Source organism: Equus przewalskii, chromosome 7 (genome assembly GCF_037783145.1).
Source record: "Equus przewalskii isolate Varuska chromosome 7, EquPr2, whole genome shotgun sequence".
NCBI lineage: Eukaryota > Metazoa > Chordata > Mammalia > Perissodactyla > Equidae > Equus > Equus przewalskii.
Genome location: NC_091837.1, coordinates 30,605,904 through 30,630,831, shown reverse-complemented (window position 1 = coordinate 30,630,831; position 24,928 = coordinate 30,605,904). Strand labels below are relative to the sequence as shown.

Sequence of the window (24,928 nt, the reverse complement as noted above, 5' to 3'; positions counted from 1 at the left end):
CTCGTGGGCTGAGCTGTGTCCCCCAAATTCGCACATTGAAGCTCTAACCCTAGAACCTCAGGAGGGACTGTGTGTGGAGATGGGGTCTTAAAGAGGAGACTGAGTTCAGACGGTGGGCCCAGTCCATCAGGACTCTGTCCTAACAAGAGGAGAAGAGGACACAGACACGCACAGAGGGACGACACGTGAGGACACGGCCGTCTACACGCCAAGGAGAGAGGCCTCAGGGGAACCAGCCCCACGCCTGGATCTTGGACGTCCAGCCTTGGCACTGGGAGGATAATCTGCTGTTTGAGCCCAGGCTGTGGTGCTTGTTACGCAGCCCTAGCGGACTAATTTGGGTCTAAACTCACGGTCACTCCTGGTGGCTTCTCCTTGAAGGCGCCCCCCACGTTCCCCACCCCTCCGCTCCGTGCATGCCCACCAAAGCCCCTCCCCTCTCTGGCAGCACAGGATCTCCTCTGTGCGCCCATGCGAAGCTGTGAGAGCGATGACTCGCGTGCAGACGTCCTCAGGGAAGAGCAGCCGGATGCTGGCCGACTTCATGCAGGTGTAGGATCGGTTCCTGCTGGTCGACAGTGCTCCACGACAGGTGCAGGTGGCCCGTGGCCAGGCCCGAGAGGCCCCACGGCTCCTGACCCGGTGTGGAGGGAGAGGAAAGGGCGGGGGCCCCAGGCCCTCCAAAGTCGACCGGCTTCCTCCACACCTTGGACAGGAGTGGGGGCTGTGCGGGGACGAGGGCAGCTGGCACAGAGCCGGGAGAGGCTCACAGTGTGTTGGGCCGGGCTGTGCGCAGTGGGTCCGTCCACTGCTCATTCGTCCACCGGTTGACAAATGTTTGTGAACACCTACTGTGTGCAGGCATAGCTCTGGGTGCCTGCTCCTGGGGTGCTTGCGTTCTGGTGGGGAGATCGACTCTAAAGAGCCAGTGGGTGAACGAGACGCTTGAAAGGACGCACAGGGCGCTGAGCTCGGGGAGAGATGGTGCAGGCGCTCGTGACCCGATGGCCGTCTGGCCGGGCAGTGAGCGCAGCCTCCCCACAGGCCTCCTCCCACAGCCCTGCCTCTCGGGAACGCTGCCTTTCCACTGGTAGTTCCTCCAGCAGTGCCTCTTAAGATGGACGTCCTCCCTCAAGGATTTTTCCTGTTTTACGCATTTTGCAAGTTCATGAAAATCATGCGTTCCAACTTTCTCCTCTACAGAAAGGTGGAGTGAAGGCTTCTTTCTGAGAGATGAAGCCCCCGGCTGAGCATCGGGGCCCATGTCAATGCGCCGACGATGAGCGGCTCCCTCCCGTCCGGCTCCGAGGGCTGCGCTGCTCACTCCAGCTGTGACCCTGAGGATGTGACAGGAGGGGGAGGGCGGCCTGGAGGCTCTCTCCTCCCTGTGCCGGGGCGGCTCCCGGTCCCACCTCCCACCTGAGGTGGCCAGCCTGGGTTCGAGTCCCAGCCCAGCGCATCCTGCGGGAAGGGAAATCAGCCCTCCGTGCCTCAGCTTCCTCGCCTTTAAAACGGGCTCCTGGGGGCTGCCCCGTGGCCGAGTGGTTAAGTTGGCACACGCCGCTTCAGAGGCCCGGGGTTTTGACAGTTCAGATCCTGGGTTCGGACCTAGCACCACTCATCAGACGATGTTGAGGCGGCGTCCCACACAGCACAACCAGAAACACCTGCAACTGGAATATACAACTATGTACTGGGGGGCTTTGGAGAGAAGAAGAAGGGAAAAAAAAAGAAGATTAGCAACAGATGTTAGCTCAGGCACCAATCTCTAAAAAATAAATAAATAAATAAATAAATAAATGGGCTCCTGGAAGGAGTAAGTGGGAGTGAGTGGGAAGATATATGCGGAGCACATGCCAGCCCCAGGGGGCTTAGCTGTTCCTGGCATCATAATTAGTGATCCTTATTATTGGTTTTCAACATTATTAATCATCATTATGGGTTATCATCAGTATCAGTTATTGTTATCAGTTATCATCGTTATTGGTTACCATCATGATTGGTGATCATCATGATTGGTGATCATTATTATTAGTTATCAACATTATTAATCGTCAGTATCAGTTGTCATCATGATTGCTGATCATCGTGATTGGTTATCATCAGTATTGATTATCTTTCTAGGACAGCTCTGACCCGTGCCCACCCTCAGCCCCCGAGAATCCAATGACCCGTGATAGCAGCTCGTCCTCAGTGTGGAATCAGCGTTACTGGTGTTTTGGACTAAGTTGTGTCCCCTAAAAGGATCTGTTGGGTCCTGATGCCAGCACCTCCGAGGTGGCCTGATTTGGAAGTGGGGTTGTTGCAGACGTCATTAGTGAAGACAAGGTCTCAGGGGCGCAGCGGGGCCCTAACCCAGCAACGGGTGGCCTCCTGAGGAGAGGAGCACAGATGCGCAGGGCGAGGGCTGTGATGGCGGGGGCCCTTCCTGAGGGGCCACGTGACTGCCGGGGTCACACCTGCAGAGCCAACCTGGCCTGTAAAGTCTCCACTTTGTAAAAACCTGAGGTTTTCTGTTTTGCACATACATGACCACTGTCTGTAAGCATTCATGGGGACAAGGAAACACACTTTCCCTGCCGGCATCGGGGACGCACTAGGAGACCCCTCATAGGGCTGCTCTTCCGTCCGCCCGACAGACTGGAAGACGGTGTGCACTTGTATTTGCACCAAAGCCCTCATGTTTCCAGCCGGTTCTCCTTTCACACGCACCTGCCTGTCGCCTTGTGGCAATGGCTCAGGACCGGTTCTGCCCCTTTGTGAAGAGCCCTCTTTATCCAGTGTGGGGTTTTCAACCTGAAGTCCTGTCCTGGGCAATGTTTGCGCCTTGTTGCTGGTTTAGGGAGTGGGATTTGCCTGGGGCCCCTTCCCATTTCAGCGTATTTTTGACTTTTTTATCAGTTTATTCTAACTGTGTGTGTCGTAAACAACAAACATCAGTGTTGTGTGTGCGTGTGTGGGAGTATTTAAGTTAATTGAACGGCCTCTGCCATTTTAAGGAGAGATTTAGTTTATTTACATTTATTACAGCGGCCAACACACTCAGCTGGGTTCCTTCTCGCTTGCTTTTCTTAGTCACTTACTTTATTTTTCGTTTCCTCTTTTTTCCGTCTCTTTATTTTTGACAGTTTTACTGAGTTTCTATTCACTCCCTTTTGTCCCCTGTGAATTTATTCTGTTACATTATTACATTAACAGCCACCTTTGCTTTCTCCAGACTCATTTATATAAACTTCAGTATATAAACTTCATTTAACTGTCATTTAAACAAAACATTGCTCACTATGCGCCCCAGACCCCTCCCCATTCCCTCCCTGTCCTCATCCCACATCCCAACTGTGGGATATTTCGCTCTCCCTGCTCCTTTCTCTTCCTCTCCCACACCCCTACCCTCATGAGTCGACCTCTGGAAGGACAACACCCCCTCCGTCTCCTTAATCCCTCGAGTCGTAGGTCTGGCAAGGCCGTTGCTTCCTCTTGGTTTCTGATCCCAGGCTCCCCCTGCAGGCACCTCTCTGTCTCAACAGCCCTCATTGGACACTTGCATTCTGCCATCGGGCTGCCCATCACTGTCTACACGGATGTCCTTTCAGGGCACAGCACCTGCTGGGTGCAGGACTCACCCAGTAGATGCCACCTGCCCAGCAGCCACCAGCTCCACACCCACGCGGGATGCAGACCAGAGCTGGGCATTGAGGGACCAACGTGGGCTGTGGGCCGGGGCTCTCCCGGTCCCCTCCACTGGACCACATGTGACGTGATCACCCTTCCCCATCACCTCTCTTCCATGCCTTCTGAAGGCACCCAGAGGAAAGGGTCCATGTGGTCCCCACGGGGTTTGAATGCCTTCCAGGCGCAAGTCTCTACTTTCCGGTGGGGGTCAGTGGGCTCCTGCTCCACGGCTTCTCAGGCGAATGTAGCCGCATTGTCTCTCTTGCTACGTTTGGTCCTTTTCCATTTACAGCATTGCTGTCACTCCTTTGTTGGCAGCAGGATTTAGAAGTGGCCCGAGTTGGCCTCCTGTGGGGCGCTGCGTCCAGCACTGACCGCTCCCACATGCCGTGTCCCCTGCAGGTGCAGACAGATGACCTATTCCGACGACCTGCCCCAGATCTCCGTGGTGTTCATCTTCGTCAATGAGGCCCTCTCAGTCATCCTGCGCTCCGTCCACAGCGTGGTCAACCACACTCCCTCCCAGCTCCTCAAGGAGGTCATCTTGGTGGACGATGACAGTGACAATGGTGAGTTGGGGCCCCCCCCGGGGCCCAGCCAGGGAAAGCGTGTTGGAGCTCTGGGCCAGAAGTCTGAAGTGAGGTGTCACAGGGCCGTGCTCTCTCTGGGGGGCCCGGGAGGGTCCTTGCTGCCTCATCCAGGGTCTGCTGGCAACCTTGGTATCCTGGGCTTGTGGCCACATCGCTCCTGTCTCTGCCTCCATCTTCACGAGGTCTCATCCTGGTGTGTCTGTGTCTCTCCTCTTCTTATGAGGACACTTGTCAGTGGGTTTAGGACCCGCCCTAAGTACAGGAGGGTTTCGTCTCCAGTTCCTTAACCAGTTACATCTACAAAGGCCCTACTTCCGAGTAACGTCACCTTCTGAGCTTCTGGGTGGACATGAGTTTTGGGAGGCTGCTGTTCGACCCCACAGAGGCTGTCCAGAAAGACCCCAGCATTGGTTTCTCTTGGTCCCTTTTCCTTATTGTCGACCAGCAGACGCGAGCGCAGATGGGCGGCTTGCTGGGGGAGGAGCCGGGCTCACAGCCAGAACCCAGAGCCCCTGGGGGCCTCAGCCTCAAGCTCCATGGAGGGCACGTTGTCCCGCCCCCACCAAGCACAGAGGACTCAAAGACCCCAACAGGCCCGGAGGTGCCCCAGGCCCGTCCTCGCCTGTTCCTCTGCAGAGGCAGAGTGAGGGGAGCCCGAACCCCACCATGAGCAGCCCCGGGGGCTGAGCTGTGCCTGTGGGATAAGTCCTTCACGACCCCTCCCCTCGGGAGTAAGGAGGCCGAGGAGAGCGGAGACGCCCTCCAGGAAGCCCTCCAGGAGGAGGCGGGCGGTGGGCCCGAGGAAGCGCCAGCCCAGTGTCTCTCTGGATGTCCACACCGGGGAGAGCCCTGGACGGTGCTGTCAGAGGAGCGAGCGCTGGTCGTTCCCTGGATAGGGCAGGACAGGGCTGTCCCAGCAACGAGGAGCTGCTCCGGCTTGAGCCGCACGTGGGGCCAGGGCTGCCCTCCTGGGGCGTCCCCTGCAGCCTCGTGATTCCGGGGAGACAATGGGTCTCCCAGTGGTGGATGTCGTCTACCGGGGAGGATGAGAGACCGTGGCTTGGAGGCTGGGAGACCGCGGCTCGGGGAGGGTTAACAAGCGCCCGGAAGCGGGATCCTGGGTCCACGGGCTCGCAGGCCTCTCCCGCTCAGCCCCTGACCGTCTGCCCTCCCGCCCTCTTCCCCCGGGACTCGGGCCGGAGCCCTCGCCCATGTTCCCCACGGCTCCTCCTCATCCAGGCCCAGCCCACGTGTCGTCTTCGCAGACGGCTGTCCCCATCCACTCAGAGGGCTCCAGACCGCTCTCTTTTTCTGTTTTTTTCCTATTGGCTAAACTCTGATATTATTGCTATTTATTTTGTTGCTTGCACATTGGCCGTTGGGAGTTTCCTCACGTATATATTCCTGTCTTTTATATGTGCCGTCTTCAATTTTTTGAATAGTTTATTGAGTTGAATTCTCATAATGTAAAATTGACCATCTTTAAGACGAGCACACAGTCCTGGGGCATTAGGTGCGTCCATGTGGTTGTGCAGCCCTCCCCACCGCCCTTCTCCCGGGCTCATCGTCCCACACAAAGCTCTGGCCTGAGCGACACTAGCCCCTCCCCCAGCCCCCGCGCCACCTTCTACTTTCTCTCTGCGAGTGTGACTCCCCTGGGAGGCACATGGCGTTTGTCCTTCTGGGACCAGCGTATCTCCTTTGGTGGGGTGAGTCACGATCCCCTCTTTTTGAGGCCAAGTCATGCTCCGTTGTGTGTGTGGACTCACCTTGTTTCCATCCATCCAGAGGCTGCATTCCTTTTCAGGGCTGGTTCTCCAGCCCCACTTTCTCTGTCTTCCTGACATGCACCTCTGCCCGACTCCGTCTGCTTGGACTGTTTCCTGGTTTGGTGTTTCTCCCGCTAGATGCTGGCCTCAGGAGGGTGGGATCTTGTCCCCGTGCGGTCTCCCCAGCACCTGGATCTCGCTCCACCATAGTGGGCTGTCTTAAACATTTCTGACCTATGAATCCGGGCATGCCCTGCTCTGGTGGACCTCGGTCCCGAGGCCGGGCCCCTCCCGGGACATTGGGGTGCTGGGGTGACTCTGTGTCTCCCCGCAGTGGAGCTCAAGTTCAACCTGGACCAGTACGTCAACAAGAGGTACCCGGGCCTCGTGAAGATCGTCCGCAACAGTAGGAGAGAAGGCTTGATCCGGGCGCGGCTGCAGGGCTGGAAGGCGGCCACGGCCCCCGTCGTCGGCTTCTTCGACGCCCACGTGGAGTTCAGCACCGGCTGGTAAGGGCAGGTGCAGGCTGGTGGAGCTAAGCCGCCCCTGGCCAGGGGCCTGGAGCCTGGGCGGGGTCCACCAGCACCTGCTCGGTGGGTTGCAGGGCAAAGGGGACGAGCCCAGCAGGGCCAGGGGGCATCGGAGTCCAGCCCCATGGCTTCTCCGCACCCAGCTCCTCAAACCCAGAAGCTACCTGCGAGGGGGCGGACCTCGGGACACGCGTCTGTGAGCACGGAGCTGAGCCTCCACCTCGTTCCCAGAGGATCTGAAGTGGCCAGTGATTCCAGGAGGCGACAGAATAAAACGAGGACATTCCTGTGACCCCAGAGAGGTAGAATCACACAAGGTTGGGGGCAGTTGCTGTGCAGTCATGCAGTCTCTAGGGTCCCAGTCAGTCACTAGAGGCCTGAGCCACTGGGAACCAGATGGAAGCAGTTTCTCGTTCTTATGGAACATTCTAGATCAAAGAGTTGACAAGTTCCTCCCCCGCCCCACCCTGATGAGAGACCTGGTGGGGGCGTGGCGGGGCTGTCTTTGGGGAGCAGGACAGTCTGGAGTGAGCCCACCCACCAGGAGGAAGGCTGGGGCTCCTGGCCTGGCCTGTCCTTGCCCCAGGGAGGCAGGGACCATTCGGGACCTTCCCACTCAGCGTGGCCCCCTGACCAGCCCCTGAGAGTCGGCAGAAATGCAGGTCTGTGTGACCGAGGGTCTCGGGGGTGGCGCCCGGGATCTGTGTCCCCAACCCAGGGCGGGGGTCTCATGCTCACTGAGGGTAGAGCCCTGGGCCACCTCTAGAGGCTGCGCCTTCAGAACGGCGTCATTCGTCCAGCAAACTATCCACAACCGAGCGGGAGGCGGGGTCCCCACAGGGCGTCAGACCAGGGTGGTCCCAGTGCTTCTGTCCAGACCCCTTGTCCCGAGCTGCCGTCCTCACAGCAGGTGGCTGAGGGTGTGTTCACAGAGCAGCAGGCTGAGCTCCAGCGTTTTCTGGAAAGCTCTGCTGGGCTCCCCTCGTGTTTCCTTCCTCTCCTCTCTGGTGGTGCCTCTGGGGCGTCCCCGCAGCCCTCACTCACGCCAGCCCGTGTGGCCGACGTGAGAGGCATGAGTGGCTGCCGGGTGGGGAGGGCGCTGGAAGGCTCTCGGTGGGCGAGAGCTGTGATATGATGATCAGTCACTAACGTGGTGCGAGTGCCAGCGGGAGGGCGCCCGCAGCCGCGTGTCAGGTGGCGACTGTCCCCAGGTGCCTCCACCATCCCGTCTGCAGAGTGGAGATCCAAGACAGACGCACGAGGTGATTGCGAGGTGGCCTGGGGGCTGTTGGTGGAGCCCCTCAACTGCGCTGGGCTCCAGGCACATGGGGTCAGACACGCTCCCAGCTGGGATGGCAGAGCAGGGGACAACCTGAGGCATGAGGTGGCCTGGGACGTGAGCGGACACCTTGGACCCGTGAGCGTGAGCAGAGGGAGGGTCTTCAGTGTGGGAGTGTCCTGGGGGGGCCATAACACCCCACCAAAAGCTTCCCCACACTGAAGACCCTCCCCTCGGTGCTGGAGGCAGAGTCTGAGATCAGGGTGTGGCAGGGCCACGCTCCCCTGGGGGCTCCAGGGGAGGGTCCTTCCTGCCTTGTCCAGCCTCTGGAGGCTCCTGGCACCGCTTGGCCTGGGGCTGCATCACTCCAATGTCTGCCTCCATCATCGCGTGGCTTCTCCTCTGCGGGTCTGTGTCTCGAATCTGCCTCTGCCTTTCTCTTATACGGACACCAGTCACTGAATTAGGGCCGCCCTCAATCCAGAACCATCTCATCTTGGGCTCTTTAACTTAATTACGTCTACAAAGACTCCAAATTAAGCCACATCCGTGGTTCCAGTTGGACACGGCTTTCGGGAGGACCACCATTCAACCCTCTTCCAGCTCCTGGGGGCTCCAGCCTCCCTTGGCTGGTGGTCACGTCCCTCCAACCTCTGCCTCCACCTTCACACAGCCTCCCCCTCTGCCACCCTGTGTGCGTCTCTCCTCCTCTGTCTTTTATGAGGATCCTTGTCATTGGGTTTGGGGCCCCCGAAGGTGAACCAGGATGCTCTCAGCTCAACCTCCTTAAGTTAGACCCACAGTGGGGGGTCTACAGGGGTCCTCAGTGAACACGGACGTGAGCCCCACACCCGGGCAGCCCGCAGTACCCGTCAGCTGAGCTGTGGGGAAAAGTGGGCCTGGTGTGGCCAGCTTGTCCAATTTTCAAGAGAAACTAAAACTCACCATTTTTATGTCAAATCTCCCGCTCATATTTTTAAACTCTGTGAAGTCTGAATGAAGACGTGCCCTGGGATACGACCCCGAGGGGAAGGAGGGGTTGTATGTGCTACAAAGAGGGTTTGTGGTGGGTGTGCTGAGGAAGCCCCACAGCGTGTGGTTCAGGGGCCCCAGCTGGCTCCAGGGAGGGCCTGGCATTTCGAAGCCTCTCGAAGTTTGTGGTTTTCCCAACTGCTTCAGGGGTTGGTGTCCCTCAGATGGGGGAGCTTTTTCCTCCCGCGCTCCCTCCGCCCTCCCTGGGCATCTCACTCTCCCCAACCACGAGTTTGTTCTAAGGGTTGGTTCCGTCCCAGCACGTGTCTGACTGAGATTTGGCTTCTTTCTGCCTTGACTGCCCTTTGTAGCCCCCGTTTCTCTCTCCTCCGCCACCCTCATGAAGTGACTCTCCTTTTCCCGTGACAGCTATCGCCTTCTATCCTTAACTATATATTGTTGTCTGCCCTCCACCAGGGTCTCTCCATACTCTCGTGTAGGTTGTGCACTGCACAAGGCATTTGGTGGCCTTTCCATCCCTGTAATGTGTTAAACTCCCTGGGCGTTTGGAGGGCATCTGGGAAAGCCGTGAGGCTGTCACGTCAAAGTGCCATTTTAGACCTGTGTGACTTTAATCGTCACAACTGAAAACCCCGTTATCCATCTGCAACAGCCCTCCCCTCCCAGAACTGTCTCTACAACGAACTGCCTTGTTAGCTGGCGTGCCGTTTGCAGAGAGCAGCTCATCTCCGAAGCACTTTGCTAACAGTAATTAATTAATCCTCCTCGTGGAGCCGAGGCGGAGCCAAGCCCCAGGCTCTCACTCGGAACACAGGAAGGAAGGCAGGCCACGCGGTGGCTCTCGCCGGCGGGGTCGGAGGACTCAACCCCCCCAGCTGTCCCTGCCCAAGCCAGACCCCCGAACCTGCGCTCGGCCCCTCTGTCCCCCACAGCGGCATCGGCTCCCTGGCCAGTGGGTGCTGTCAGCCGCGGCAGGTGGAAGGCCCTTGGGGGGCATCTCATCCTCATGGGAGACAGGGCAAACTGCTCCAGTGCCCCGGGACTCCCTCCGAGGGTCTGCAGCTCGCACCGCTGCCCAGGGAGGGCACAGGAGGAAGACGCGTCCTCTGGCCTCACTCCTCCCCGGCTTCATCGCCCCTACTGCCCCCTTCTCCACTCCAGCCACTTGGTCTGCTCCTCAAGCACCCCAGCACATCCCGGGGTCTCGCTGGCTGTTCCTTCTGCATGGAATGCCCGTCCCCCAACACACGCCCACTCCTGCCTACACCTCCTCCTGGTCATCACCACCTGCAACCCACACCAGACGCCCTATTTAAAACTGCAACTCCAACCACTCTTACTCTACTCTGTGTTTCCTCCACAATACCCATCACCTCCTAATGTGTGATATCATTCACTTATGCATCATTGTCTGTCCCCACGCCCCCGCCCTGTTAGGGCCACCACACACTGTTGTGTAGGTTGTGCACTGCACAACACTACTTGGGAGACTGTCTTGTCCCTCCAGTGTATCCTAAGTTCTCTGAGGCATGGATTTTTTCCTTCTTTAGTTCACAAATGTATTCAAATTTGTTAGAACAGGGAGTGGCACCTAACAGCCCTCAGTTCATGCTTGTAAATGAATGTACCTTCCAACGGTGCAGGCAAGGAGGGGTGGGAGGTGAGATTCGGTGGAGGGAGAGGCCGAGGTGTGACACAGGCCTGGGGACAGGGTCAGCTGACCCACAGGGAGCTCTGGAGCCAGGACAGCGCCTCAGAGATGTCACTGGTTGGGCCAAAATGGTTTTTATATCCCGCGTCAGTCAGTTGTTAGCTGTGGGCTAACCCAGGAAGGGCGAGACCTCGGGCCAGGGGGCTGCAGCCCAGAAGACCCCTGGGGCTTCCAGAGGTGAAGCCCCTGGATCCGGCCCAGGAGGTAGTGGTCCAGCCGGCCTTCAGACCCGGGCATGGCGGCCCGCGCTGCGTGAGCCAGCCCCTCCTCGGGGATGGGATGCAGGGCCCAGCGTCCATGCCCTTCCTCACCGCATGGGCCTCCCCGCAGGGCCGAGCCCGCCCTCACACGGATCCGGGAGGACCGCCGGCGCATCGTGCTGCCCGCCATCGACAACATCAAGTACGACACGTTCGAGGTGCAGCAGTACGCCAGCGCGGCCCACGGCTACAACTGGGGCCTCTGGTGCATGTACATCATCCCGCCCCAGGACTGGCTGGACCGCGGCGATGAGGCGGCACCCATCAGGTGAGCCAGCCTCCAGGACCGCCGAGGCACGGCCTATGCTGGAGGAGCCAGGAGCGGCGGGAGGTGGGGGTGTGGAGGGGCCACTGCAGGTGGGCCTAGCGGCTAGCGGGATGGACGACGCTCCCCTGCAGAAAGCCACTGCCTGGCGCCAGGTGGGTGTGCATGGGACGTGGTGATGGGGACAGTGGGGAGCTGGCACCAGTTTGTGATCCAAGTGATGATAAGAGCAGGTGGGGAGAGAAGGACAGACAGACAGAAAGAGCTAGCATCCAGAGAGAAAGAGACAGTGAAAGAGACAGAAAAAGACACACAGACACAGAGAGAGAACAGGGGACAGCAAGAGAGAAAGTCGGGGTGGGGGGGGGGGATACACAGAGACAGAGAGAAGGAATGGGAACCAAGAAAAACAGACCCAGACAGAAAGAGGGAGAGACGGACAGACAGATGGACAGACAGGGGCAGCACAGCAGAGCCATAAACAGGCACAGGGAGAGCAAAGGAGAGACCACGAGGCCAACAGACGGTGTGAGCCACGTCGTTTACTCAGACACCATAGATTGTCCTGCAAAACAATTATTTTATTATGAATTGGTTCTCAAACGTGAAAATGGAGTGATTTTTATATGTTAAAAATGCACAAGTCTGGGGGCCGGCTGGTGGCATAGTGGTTAAGTTCACACACTCCACTTCGGCAGCCTGGGGTTTGCGGGTTTGGATCCTGGGTGCAGACCTACATGCTGCTCATCAGCCATGCAGTGGCAGCGACCCATGTACAAAACAGAGGAAGACTGGCACAGATTTTAGCTCAGTGACAATCTTCTTCACCAAAAAAAAACAAAGACAAAAAACACACAAGTCCAGCATCTTTTGAAAAATGGGGAGGCCCACATTCTCACCAGGCAGCAATCAGCTGGAGCTTAAAAGTGGTCCCTTGTGTAAACAGGGTGCGTGGTTGCAGTTTGCTGCAGTCCCCACCACTCCCTATCGCTCCCTGACACTTCACCATCCTACCTGCCCTGTCAGTCATCTTCACCTGGCTTGCTTTATCGTTGCCATCACTGACTGAGCTTCTGCTGTTTCATCCCCTTCCCCTGACTTCCCTAGTCTGCTGACTCCCTGGGAAATCTGTGCTTCAGCATCTAGTGATGTTGCCACTTTCTCCTGGGGGCCCCACCAGGCTGGAGGGCTTTTCCCAGAATGAACATGCATCTCCAGGACCTGTTGACCCCTGGAGCATTTGTCAGGTCCCCCACGGAGGTTTAGGATTTCAGGGGCCAGGGCTGGGATGCCCTCCCCAGCCTCAACTGTACAGACTGGCGTGTCCCTGCCGAAATCCTGCCGAAGCAGCCCCCCTGCCTGGGCGTGACCAGGACCACCCACGGCCGGGCCTCACAGGGGCTTCCAGGTACCTGCCCTCTGCTGCCACGGAGCCATACAGTGATGCACTGAGTCCAGAGAGGCCTGGACGTCCAGCAGTGAAGTCCGGGGGGCACGAGGCAGTGACATGGCTTGGCCCCCTGCCCCGTGTGCCCCTGCTCTCGAAGGAGGAAGACAACGCCACCCTCACAGACATGCTCTGAACAGGAAGGCTGACAGGGCTGCGGGGGGGCCTTGAGCTGCCCTGAGGTCACTGCCCCAGAGAAAGGCTCCAGATGCCCGAGAGGCGCAGGGCCCACACAGTGAGCCAGAGGGAGCAGGACCTGGGCTGGGAGCTCCTCCACGACCGGAGGGACCCACGGGCCGGCTCGTGCAGACGAGGAGCAGCGGCTCGAAGGTCACTTTGCTTCATTCAAAATGCCCTCGATAATCCCCAAGTAGCAGCAAAACACGCCTCGTGTTTGACGCTTTAGGAGTCGGTGAAGTCAGAGAACCCGGGGGCGGTGTCCCCCGCGGTCCTGGCGGCCCAGCTGCAGGAAGCGGGTTCTCCGGCCGCAGTGCATTTGTGTCCAACTTCGCTCCTCATCAGCGTCACCTGGAGAGTCCCTAAAAACCCCGATGCCCAAATCCAAATGAAAGTGAACAGACACCCAGGAAAGGAGAAAGGCAAAGTGCCATGGGCCACGGAGAGATGCCACGTCAGCCCCTAGGCAGCCGGTCGAGGTCGTGGTGGGTGGCTTTGCATCCCGCGACAGCCGCGGGCCTCAGCAGCCAGATCGCACCATGTGCTGGTGAGGCGGGAGTCCCCGGGGCGCTCCGATCCTGTGGGAGGAGAACGGATGGCAGAGCCGCTCTAGGAAGCCGCTCAGTGGCTGCTCATAAAGGAGAGAACGCGCCTTGGGTGACCAGCTGCGCCGCCCCTCGGCACTGGCCCTGAGCAAATGCAAACACACGTCTGTGTGGAGAACGCCCGTGAGTATGCACGGCACCACTCGCTGTCATCCCCAACTGGAGACGCCCCATCGCCCCTGAAGGTGGTCTCCGCCCGAGAGCCCAGCTCGGCACCAGCCAGCAAGGGCCACAGTGTGAGATCCTGGAAATCCTACACGACGGGCCGCGGAAAGGGAGCAGGCCGATCATCCCGCCCCAGACCCACACCCACCCTCCCTACTGGCCCCTCCACGGGCCCCGGACCCCCGGCCTCTCCTTCTGGGGAGAAGAACCAGGCGCTGTTGACCTTATCTCAGTGGACACAACGCCATGTTCACAGCACGGACGTGACCGTCCAGTTCTGCTAGAAAAGGCCGCCTCTGGGCACAGGGTGGTCACTTTCTTGCGCCAAATATATTGTAACATTGGAACCAACACTTAAATTTGAGGAAGTTTCACATGAAATTGATATCTACCCTCTCTGGAAATTAGAAGATTCTGGAAAACTTAGGCCCCCATTCCTGTGTGGTGACAATTGCTGGAGCCGAGTTGCTGCTGATTGCTCAGACAGGGTGTCGCCACCGTCCCCACGACTCCCTGCACTTCCCCCACGCGTCCCCCCATGGAGGGCCTGTCAGACACCACGTCCCGCGTCCCTCGAGTGAAGGGGAGACCTGGTCCCCCCAAGGAGGGACCCTCTACACAGCCTCAGTTCGTCCTGTCAGTCTTCCTCCTGGCCTCCGAGACAGGTCCGTGTGACCAGCGGCCGTCGACCAGGAGCCACAGGACATCAGTGCGTTGGAAACAGAAACGAGCCGGCTCTGCAGGGCCGCCAGACGCAGGCTCCGAACTGCGGACCTCCAGTCGGCGCAGGGCCCGTGGAGGTCGGGCGGCTGGGGCTTTGGGTCAGGTCCTCGACGGTGGGTCTGGTGGCCCCAGGTTGTTGCCCACTTCTGGAATAGCTGGAACAGCACGTTGGAGCACAGAGTCCCCAAAGGAGAGAGGTAGAACCGTGGGAGAGAAGAGGGGCTGGACCAGCGGAGGGGCCGGCGGGGCTGACCCAGGAGGAGGGGACGGCCGAGCGCCACTGGGGGCCATGGAAGCTTCCGGGCTCCTGGGGAGCGGAGGGCAGGTGAGGGCACGTGGTCTGGGTCCGAATGACGGAGAAGGGCTGCGCCCTCAGACCGAGCCAGGTCCGCGGCAGCCTGAGCCCTTTGCTCCCCTGGTCACTACGCTCCTGTCCAGAGGACGCCCTCGGGCTCCACTGCTCAGCAAGGTCTCCCCGCGGCCTCCCCTCAAGCTCCCACGGGCTCCTCACACGCTCCCCGCAGCCTCCCACGGGCTCCCGAGCCCAGCACATCCGGCAGAACAAGGTCCCCTGCAGCCGCCCTCCTGCCACCTCGCCAAGCCGCAGCCCCCACAGATGAGGAGAACCTCAGCCCGGCCGCACGCGGTCCCCCAGGGCCTCCTCCGGGACTTCTTGTCTCCCGCCCGCAGGGAAGAGTGGCTGCCCTTCTCCTGAAGGACACGGCTGGCGCTTGCCAGGAAATTACTCAGCACCGGGAGAGGCTGACATCTGAAGATTTACTCCAGGAAATTTTCTTGCCATTCATCATACTTGACGCTCAGGAAGGAAAAAGAATGAGAAGCAATTATAAGGCCTGGACCTCTGCGGGTCAAGTATTTCAGTGCCGGCAGGAAGGGCAGACGGCTTCCCTGCGCTCTGAGGGGGCTGGAACGGGGTTGCCGGCGTGGAGACACTTCCGGATCCTGAGGCAGTCGGATGGGGACCTGCATTTGCTGCCCTCCTTGGCCCGAGCTCCTTCGCGGCAGGGGGTGGGGGGCACAGGCTCTGCACACGCCTGAGGCCCGTCCTCCCTGCTCTCCCTCACCCCGGGGCCCCCGGAGGGCAGCTGCGATGTCACGCTGCACCGCAGGCAGCTCCACGCAGCCACGGGGCCATGGGCCGGGTCTGCTCTCCGTCCCCACAGCCGCCCAGGAGGGACTGTGGGTGTAGAGCCGGCTCCCGAGGGGGCAGGGAGCCCCGGACGAGCCTCGTGGACGAGGACACACCCAGCACCCCACTCCTCCCCGACAATGGGGCACGAAGGCCCCAGTCACACACAATACTCCACGAAGTCACACACTGATGCACTCACACATGCACACACGGTACACACGTGTGCACACACACAGATACACGTGCGTGCATGCATGCACACAGACGCACACACGCTCTCACAGAGACGGGCATAGATGCGCACACACACACTCGCACACGTCTGTGGTTGCTCCCCTAGTTGCGATGGTGCGACAGCGACCGTTAACTTTACACCTTTCCATGTAACATCTTCCAAGGAGCGCTGCCAAGGGGCTGGCGGGTCTGAGGAGCGCAGGGCTTGGCAGCTGGACACGTTCCCCCAGAGGCATGACCCGAACCTCGTTCCCCGTCTACATGATGGGCCCTGCGCCAATTTCCCTTTCCGCCCAGCTTTGTGCGAAGAGTGTTTGGACAGTTTCCTAGGATAAACACCAGTGGTGGACTAGGGCGTGAAACAATAACAGGAAAGCCAGGAGTCGGGAGTAAGTGCCCGTCAGCCATCCACGGAGCTCGGGGGCACTAAAAAGCGATTATGCCTCTATTTGAGCAAAGGTCCAGGTTCCCAGGCTCCCACGCTCTCCCGAGCAGTCTGCGTGTGTTGACACCTTTCATCCACTCAGCGGTCGTTGGGGAGGCACTGTCTTGCCTCTCGCATTACAGTGGGGACGCTGAGCACAGAGAAGTTGAGTGACTTGTCCAAGGTCACACTGCAGTGAGCACAGAGCCAGGTCAGGCTCTTGACTCCATGCCACCCATCACTGCTCTAGACCGCCTGCGGAGCGTGCTGAAACAGTTTGGGCTCTGTTCATAGGTTCAGACTTTTCCAAGAGGGTTGAACCGGTCCACACCAGTTTCTCCAAAAACTTGCCACCGTGGTGTGTCCCCCCCACGCTCAGTGTTGAATGCGTGCAAGATGGCTCCTTCACGTCTAGTGTGTCAGTGCCTGTCACCAGCAAGGCCATGTGTTTCTCTAACTTGACACGCCTTCCACATGCTCACTGACCCAGCGTGTGCTCGTGCTCACCGCCGGGCCGACACGTGGTGCATATTGTTCCAGACGCCGAGAGCAGCTGACCCGCCTGATCCTGGGCCGGCGCGCGAAGGCTGAGGGACCCACCTGTGCCCCTCATTCTGTCAGCTCCCACTTATGCAGTGCTCCCAAATTGCGTGGGTTCGGAGGTGTGTGTGTCTGTGTGTTTTCTGCAGATGTGTCTATGTTTGTGTGTGGAGCTGCATATGTGTGTTTCTGTGTGTTGCGTGTGTATACAGGTGTCGTGTGTCTGCATGTATCCACGTGTATCTGGGTGTGTCTGTGTGTGTGTTTGTGGATGCATTTGTGGGACCATATATGTGTGTTGTGTGTGTCTGCGTATTTGTATATCTGTGTGTCTGTGGCGTGTATGTCTCTGTGTGTACTTGTGGTATCTATGCGTGTTGCACATGCATCTACATGTGTCCATGTATCTGTGTGTGCCTGCATGTCTGGTGCATGTGTATATTTGTGGTACATGTAGGTGTGTGTTGGGTGTGTCCGTGCATCTGCGTGTGTCTGCGTGTCTGTTACCTCTCCCAGGCAGAAGCCCGAGTGAGGGCCCTTTGTGGTGAGCCACCGGCTCCCAGCACATCACAGAGCAGCCTGGATGCAAGGACGGTGCCCAGGGACGAGTCTCCCGCGGACCTGAGAGGCCAGGCCGGCGCGTCACTCAGTCCTTGCTGTTTTCTGTGATCACAGCAAGAATTTCTCGTGCAAATACATTCAGCACCAGCTGCCTCTGCTACTGTCGCCTTATGAGTTTATTTTAAGTTTATTTTGGAACTCTGAGCAATAATAAAAACTCAGCAGCAGCCGTAACAGACTTGGCAGGGAATTGGGCGCTTCAGTCCGTCAGAGGCCACCCTGGCATGCTGCTGTTGTGAGAAAATGAGAGCAACACCTGCCGTATGTCGGCGAACTGCCACCTAACCCGTCAACACTCGCGATTAACGTCGAGGGCGGCATTAAAATTTCGTTATCGTTAGATTTGTGACCAAAATCTACTGACAGACAACCTGGATCTTTGCTCAAATAGAAGCATAATCGCTTTTCAGTGCCCCCGCTCTCCACGGATGACTGACTGGCCCCCATCTCCGCGGACAGCTGACAGGCCCCGATCTCCGTGGACGGCTGACGGGCCCCCATCTCCTTGGACAGCTGACGGGCCCCCATCTCCTTGGACGGCTGACGGGCCCCCATCTCCTTGGACGGCTGACGGGCCCCATCTCCTTGGACGGCTGACGGGCCCCCATCTCCTTGGACGGCTGACGGGCCCCCATCTCCTTGGACGGCTGACGGGCCCCGATCTCCGTGGACGGCTGACGGGCCCCCATCTCCTTGGACGGCTGACGGGCCCCCATCTCCTTGGACGGCTGACGGGCCCCGATCTCCGTGGATGGCTGACGGGCCCCGATCTCCGTGGACGGCTGACGGGCCCCCATCTCCTTGGACAGCTGACGGGCCCCGATCTCCGTGGACGGCTGACGGGCCCCCATCTCCTTGGACGGCTGACGGGCCCCGATCTCCGTGGATGGCTGACGGGCACTTGCTCCTGACTCCGGTCACGGGGAGCAGAAACGCTGCCTCCAGTTGTGAGTGAGACTCGCCTGCTGCTGCTTCTCTTGGTGAAGAGGATTTGCACCTGCAGGAGCATGGCGGCCACCGAGAGGGACCCGCTCCAGCCTTGTCTCAGCCCTGCAGCGGCAGGGGTTTCCGGGACCCGGGAAGCCTTCGCGCGACCTCCCTGGGCTGGGAGGAAACTGAGCCCTCAACCCACAAGGAAGCTGCCTTTGTTTGAGGCAAAATCTTCCATCGAAAGCTTAGAGGGCCCTGTTTTCTCACCATGGACAGGCTGCCTGTTCTAGCTGCAGAGACACTTTCTCTTTCTCTTTTCTTTCTCTTTCCTCCGCACCACCTAGTAGACACCCGATGTATCCCAAATTCATGATTGACTGACTAAGCGAGTGAATGAGCAACACCATTTACAGTGGGTCCGTCCACTTTTTCTCCGCCACTGTCTGTCTCCTTGTGCCCTGCTTTACCATCGCTGCTCCGTGAGACCACTTCCTGGGGACGCACAACACTGATACATTTTTAATGCATATTAGAAAAAATATAACTGGCCCATCGATGCATGATTTCACAAATATAATTGCTTGGGACAAGACAAGATTTACCAACCTTTTAAGAACGTGTAGATGTAAATAGAATTGTTACAGAAATAACAGTACAGTTGGCAGCCTGTTCCATACAGCTGCACAAGTTGTGCGCTCTACAACTCCAAGGTGTGTCATTCAGAGACAGTCTGATATTAATGAGAGTCCATAGAATTGAGCAGTACGCAACCGACACACCTGTCCCTTGTAGCCCTGACTACTGATACACAGATAGGACAAAACAATGAAGGAGGTAGGCGAGAGATGCAGGCTTGGGAAATAATTTTCAGGGCAACCAAACAACTCACTGGGCAAACTGATTTTTCACTCCCCTACACTAAGTTGCCTGAACTGAATGCTGGTTTTTGTCATCTGCTCATGTTGTTCAATGAGCATTTGGACTTGTCTGTACTGGGTGCTCAGCCAGGCTCCGAGGGAGCAGAGACAAGCCTGAGGTGTCCTGGGGGCTGGAAAACAGCTGTCCCAAGCCCTGGGCACCTGACCAAGAGGTGCTGAGAAGCACAGGGATGAGGTGTGAGGACTCAGAAAGAGAGCGTGGGCCACGGGGGCCCTCCCGGCCACTGGCCTGGTCTGTGCTCAGCACCCCCAGCAGGGTGGGGCGGGCCCAGGGTCATGCGCCGGCCACCTACTCATGCCGCTGTCTCTGTTCCCCCCAGGACCCCGGCCATGATCGGCTGCTCATTTGTGGTGGACCGAGAGTACTTCGGGGACATTGGCCTGCTGGACCCGGGCATGGAGGTGTACGGGGGCGAGAACGTCGAGCTGGGCATGCGGGTGAGTGCCGCAGCCCGGCCGGGCCTCCCAGGGCGGGTTTGCGCAGCCATGCGGGGCTGGTCAGGCGGGTGGGCGAGCTGCTCCCTGTGGGTCAGCGGAGGCAAGCCCTGGACTGAGTCAGCATAAGAAAGCTCGATGGCAGCAGGACGAGGACGTTCTGTCTGTTGACTGTCACAACAGAGGGCGTTCGTACGGCAGTTTTATGTCCCAGGCAGTTCGCTTCTGCTGCGTCTGGGCCGCGGGACGGGGCCGCGTGGGGAGCGGTTCTCCAACCCAGGGCGTTCCAGCGTCCGTGGCAGAGACCTGGCTGCGCCGTCCCCTCTGCGGGTCTGTCCTGGTTGGATGCGGCAGGCAGAGGCGCCAATGGGGGTTGTTGGTGCCCCAAGCCCCCAGGGCTGCTCCCCGGGAGAAGGTCCCGGGCAGGACGGGGTAGATGGGGCTCGCTGGGGAGGGCAGGTCTCAGCCAAGGGGCAGGAGGCTCCAGGCCACACTGCACGAGGTGCACCGACTGCGGGCCCCGAGCACCCCGAGGGAGGCCCTGAGCCGGTCCGTGGTGACTGAGCCTCAGCCCGCCCTTCCCACCACAGCGGCTCCTCCTGGTTTCAAACCTCCTCCCCTAGCTGCTTGGAGAACTGACGGAAAGTTCTGGAAGAATCTTGGTTGCAAGTCAGGGCCTCAGGGTGGTGGAGATGGCTCTCCTCTGGAGGCCCTAAACAGGCCAGGCCATAGCCCCGTGGGGAGGGTGCTCCGTCACCCAGAGCTTTGGGGAATGTCGGCGACCGGGGGCGCAGGTTCCCCGGGAACAGCCCCCCAGACACGGTGTGGAGAGCTTTACTGTCAGAACCAGGACACGCGGTGTGTCGGCAGGCGGCTTTCAAGATCTTAGAGGCTCAGGGAGCAGGTGCCCGGCCAGCCCCAGGGAGACCCTCTGCGGCCTCGTGCCCCGAGTTGAACACCCGCTCTGAGCACGGGGGTTAGCCAGGCCTGCGGCTACAGAGGGAACAAAACAGCCGGCAGTCCTGCCTTTCCGCAGCTCACTTTCCGGTGGAGGAGGCGATAAGAGACAAGACAGAGTGTCACTCAGTGAGAAAGGGGAAGGAGAAATGAGGAGCAGGAGACCAGCAGTGCAGGGGGTGGCTTTAAAGAGAGCGGTCGGGGGAGGGGACATGTGACATCGACGGAGAGACCTCCAGGTGCCCGAGGAGCCGTGGACAATCAGGGAATGGGAGGGGCGTTCCAGGCAGAGGGAGCAGCAGGTGAAAGGCCTGGGGCAGGATGGAGCCCCAGAAGCAAGGAGGCCTGTGTGGCAGGAGCCGAGGAGGGCGGGGAGGGTCGTCTTCTGCTCTGAGTGAGATGGGGGCTGTCGGAGGCTCTGAGCTGAGAGTCCACCTCACCTGCATCTTTAGGGACCCCTCTGGCCTCTGTGATTCCAGAGTGGAGGGGCGAGGGCAGAGGCAGGGTGGCCAGGGCTTCTGAAATAATCCAGGAAGTGAGATGGCTTGGCCCTGGGGAGGAAATGGTCAGAGCCCTCTGAGTGTGGATCGTCTGAAGGAAGCCGTAGGGCTCACGGGTGGAGCGGACAGGTGAGAGGGGCAGATTGGCTTGGTGGCATGCGGCCTGCGCAGCTGGGAGGGTGAAGAGGCCACCGCCAAGATGGTGGTGGGAGATGGCCGGGGGGATGGACCCTGGCGGGCAGGTTGGGGCATGGCCTGGCAATCCGCATCCCTCAGAGCCCAGAGCTGGCAGCGGTCGGGGTCCTTGGGGAGGCTGCGCAGGGGCTACCACCTGGCGGGCACGGAGGGCTGCCGTTCTCCCGCCCCCCGCCCAAGTGGCTCAGCTGCTCCATCAGCCTTATAAGTACTTGGTGGAGAAAAAACATTGTCAGTGCCTCGTTTTATTCTGTATTCATGGCCGGGTGGGTGACTGACAGCACACCCGGCCTTGGCCAGGAGGAACGCTCAAGGGCTGTGTGACCCAGAACCGGGAAAGACACCCCTTCCTCCCGGACGTCTCGGGTTGAGCTTCCAGAGCCTGGTGCAGGGGTGTGACAGGTGCCCGCGTCCCGCCTGTGCCCGGCAGCCGGTGCCAGTGCTCCTCCGCAGCCTGCAACAACTTGCCCGGATTAGTGGGCCCCCGTCACACATGAGGCCGGGATGGGAAGTAACTTAGCCGGGGGCACTGGCGGCTGGGACGCAAACCCAGACTAGTTCCGGCTCTAAGCAGCTTGTTTGCTCTGTCTCTACCTGGTGGGCGGCGTCAGCAGGTGTTGACCAACACCCACTGCGTTCCTCTCCGGGGGCCACTGTAGCCTCGTCCAAGAGGCTTCGAGCGCAGAGCCTCATTCTCTCTCAGCTTTGAGACCAGAGGCCAAAGCCCAGTGTCACAGGGCCTCCCCGAGGACTCAGGGACCCCTCCAACCTCTCCCAGCTTCTCTCTCTGCTGTCAGCCCCTGGTGTCCTCAGCTCCCAGATGCGTCCTCGGGTCACATGCTGCCTTCTCCCTGGGTCTGCATGTTGTCCCTGCTCCATGTAGGTCTGACTCTACACCCAAATGTCCCCTTCTTCAAGGACACCAGTCACACTGGATCAGGACCCTTCTGAGGACCTTGTCTTCATTGGTCACCTCTGTAAAGACCCTGTCCCCAGATAAGTCACGTTCCAAGGTCCTGGGGGTTAGGACTCCAGTGTGTCTTTGGGGACACAAAATCACCCCATAACAGGGTTATTATTGTATGGTTCTTATTAGGCAAGATTGGCGGTAGGGGTGGGGGGCGTGGATTAGAAACTTTGACGAAGGCTTCCAGGGATAGAAGATGGAGGAAGCCAGACTGTTTCCACCAGGGACCCATGAAGATGATTCAAGTTCCTGCAGAAATCAGAGCCCTTCATGCCCAGCCAGTGCCTGCCCGGTGGAGGGGGCCTTGGCTCAAAGGCTCTGGGTACCAAAGAGTGGTGCCTGGGCACAGACAGCCTCCTCGGGGCTGTGCCTGTGGGACTGGGTTTTGGCCAGCCCGTGTCCTGGGGGTGCCTGAGACACAGCCCCTTCCAATTCCCCGTGTCTCTGCAGAAGCCCAGAGGGCGGTGGGTGCCCGGACAGCATCTATGGCCCCTCCAGGCTGGAAACCTGGGAGCAAGAAGCTGGGCTCTGGTACTGGTCTCTTCCAGCTGGGAGATGCAAGGCCAGTGCACATCCTGGGCAGCTGGCCTTCTCCATGAGCTGGAGACCGTGGATGCCACAGAGAGCCGTCCCGAAATAGTTCCAGCTGCGATCAAGCCTAGAAGATGTGTAGGTCCGTGAATCTGTGGAGAACAGAACTCTAAGAAGGGATGTAGGCAAATTCAGTCACAAGGGCTTGGGGAGCCCCAACCACCGTCAACAGGAAGAAAACAAAGATGGAAACAGCACGTGAAATCGTGCAGCAGGTCGCCCGGGCGGCCCTAGCACGTGCCTGGGTTGGGCCTGGATTGGGAGAAGGAGCTGGTCCCTCAAGGCCTCTGGGCCTCAGGACTCATGCGGGAGCCCAGAGCTGAGTGACTCGCACACGCACGCCACGTGTCCCAATGTGGACCAACCATCTGGCGCATGGCCAAGAAGAGCCAGCGCAGCTGTGGTGGCCACACACCCTTCCTTCCGAGTCACAGCAGACAGCGCCTCTCAAAGGCCATCGTGGGCATCCCGTCCATGCGCTCTCTCACGGAGAGACTGGACACTCCTCCTGTGAAGGGCCATGATCCATGTCCCCTCTGCCTTGAACCTGGGCTGACCTGGGGACTGGTCAACCCGGACAGAACGGCAGGAAGGATGAAGTGACTCCCAAGCCAGGTCGTGAAAAAAGACACGCTCTGCCCTGTCCTAATGGACACCAGCTCGGAACCCAGACGCCCCTGCGAGGACATGGGCAGCCATGTGGAGGGGCAACTTCTGAGGTCCCCGCCAACAGCCAGGTACGGAAGCTTCCGGAGGATCCAAGCCCCCAGCCTTCAGGCCTCCCCAGTGGAGGGGCCCACCCATCACGAAATGAGAGACTTGTCCCCCTGGGCCTTCTCCACATTTCTGACCCACAGAATCCATGCACGTGAGAAAAATGGTTGTCTGATGTCACCAAGCTTGGGATGGCTTGTGACGCAGCAGCGTCTACCCCAAAAGGTGCTGATTGTGAACCCTCCCCTCGATGAGACGCAGTTCCACTGTCTATTGACTGTGGGGCCGCATGATTTGGGTGAAAGTTCTCCACAGCGAACAGACTCGGGTTCAGAGCCCGTTTCCACCACTTACCAGCACAGTGAACTCAGGGGCGTCGCTCGCCCTCGCTGGGTCTCCTCGGTGACCGTGGGACCATGGTGTCCGACCTCCTGAGTGTGCTGACCCCACAGCCCCCGCAACACAGATGGTGCTCGGTGACATCCGTGCAACAGTGATGACGGCATTTACAGACACTGGGCCCCATCCCAGCTGCTCCACGCACACTCGCTGGCTCCATCTGCACAACGCCCCAGGCGTAGATGCTATTATTCCCGTTTTAAAGGAGAGGAGACTGAGTCCTCACGAGGCAGAGCTGGGAATCTCCTCCAGCCATCCTTGCTCAGGAATCCTGTGACTGTTACTAATTGTCAGCGTTGCCGGGACCAGGAACAGCGTCATAGGAACTGAACGAGCTCTGTGTGAACGCCTTCTCTCCAGGGGCCTGGCGGTGGGGGCGAGCTGCGAGGCAGTTCAGCCGTAAAGGCTTGGAGATGTGCGTGGGTCCTCTTTCCGATGGGCAGCTCCCTCCCTGACTCCTGCCCTCGGGCTTGGGCTGTGTCTGAGCACGGCTGCCAAGGCCTTGAGTCATGGCCAGATGTCGGGGACCATGTACATGTCGGCCCCCTGACTTCACTCCCGACCCAGCGGGGTCACCGGCCTGCAGTGCCCTCCTGCCCCTCTTACAGGCGGCTGTGGCTCCGGGGCGGCGGCACAGCCGTGACCTGACAACGTCCTCTGGGAACTTTGCAGCAGCAGCCTGTGGGACCACAAGCTGCCCGCCCACCGGCAGCCAAGCCTGAAGTTCAGGGCTATTTCTGGAATTAGAACGAGAGGAGCCCAGCTTGCACATTGACTTCCCAATTTTTAAAACATCATTTGAGCCCAAACTCCTAATTAGCTATGATGCTGAGTCGCGAGGCCCCAAGATGCTGCTACAGCTGCTGTGCAGCTCATTGCTCCGAGCAGTGTTGGCTCTGCAGGCGGAGGGGTGGGGCTGGACACCCACCAGGATGGGGCAGGCTCCCAGGTTCCCAGACTCGGGCTGCACCAGAGCCCCCTAGAGAGCTCCTTAGAACACAGATCCGTGGGCCCCACCGCAGAGAGCTGGATTCCGTAGAGCGAGGCAGAGCCCACGGCTCTCCGTTCCAAAGATTCCCGGCGGCTGCTGAGGCTGCTGCTCCAGGAGCCGACTGTGAGAACCAGCCTCTGCCGGGCCGGCCGC

General features: G+C 59.3%; 1 protein-coding gene and 1 long non-coding RNA gene across 4 annotated transcripts in view; one reads left to right on the top strand and one right to left on the bottom strand.

The window, feature by feature from the left end:
* The window catches only part of GALNT9 (polypeptide N-acetylgalactosaminyltransferase 9), a 98,345-nt gene that overhangs the window by 46,171 nt on the left and 27,246 nt on the right, over window positions 1-24,928 (top strand). For all 3 annotated transcript variants that reach the window (XR_011541908.1, XR_011541909.1, XM_070627352.1), the window contains exons 3-6: window positions 4,075-4,241; window positions 6,366-6,540; window positions 10,875-11,072; window positions 19,347-19,464. Coding sequence is in view for 1 of the 3 variants with exons in the window: in XM_070627352.1 (XP_070483453.1) it covers window positions 4,075-4,241; window positions 6,366-6,540; window positions 10,875-11,072; window positions 19,347-19,464 (658 nt within the window). In the remaining 2 variants the exon portion in view is untranslated. The remainder of the gene's footprint in view (window positions 1-4,074; window positions 4,242-6,365; window positions 6,541-10,874; window positions 11,073-19,346; window positions 19,465-24,928) is intronic.
* Window positions 21,343-24,127, bottom strand: LOC139084492 (uncharacterized). The gene is made up of 2 exons (XR_011541912.1): window positions 23,740-24,127; window positions 21,343-22,763 (listed from the first exon to the last, which is right to left on the bottom strand). It is a non-coding gene; the product is annotated as an uncharacterized lncRNA (long non-coding RNA).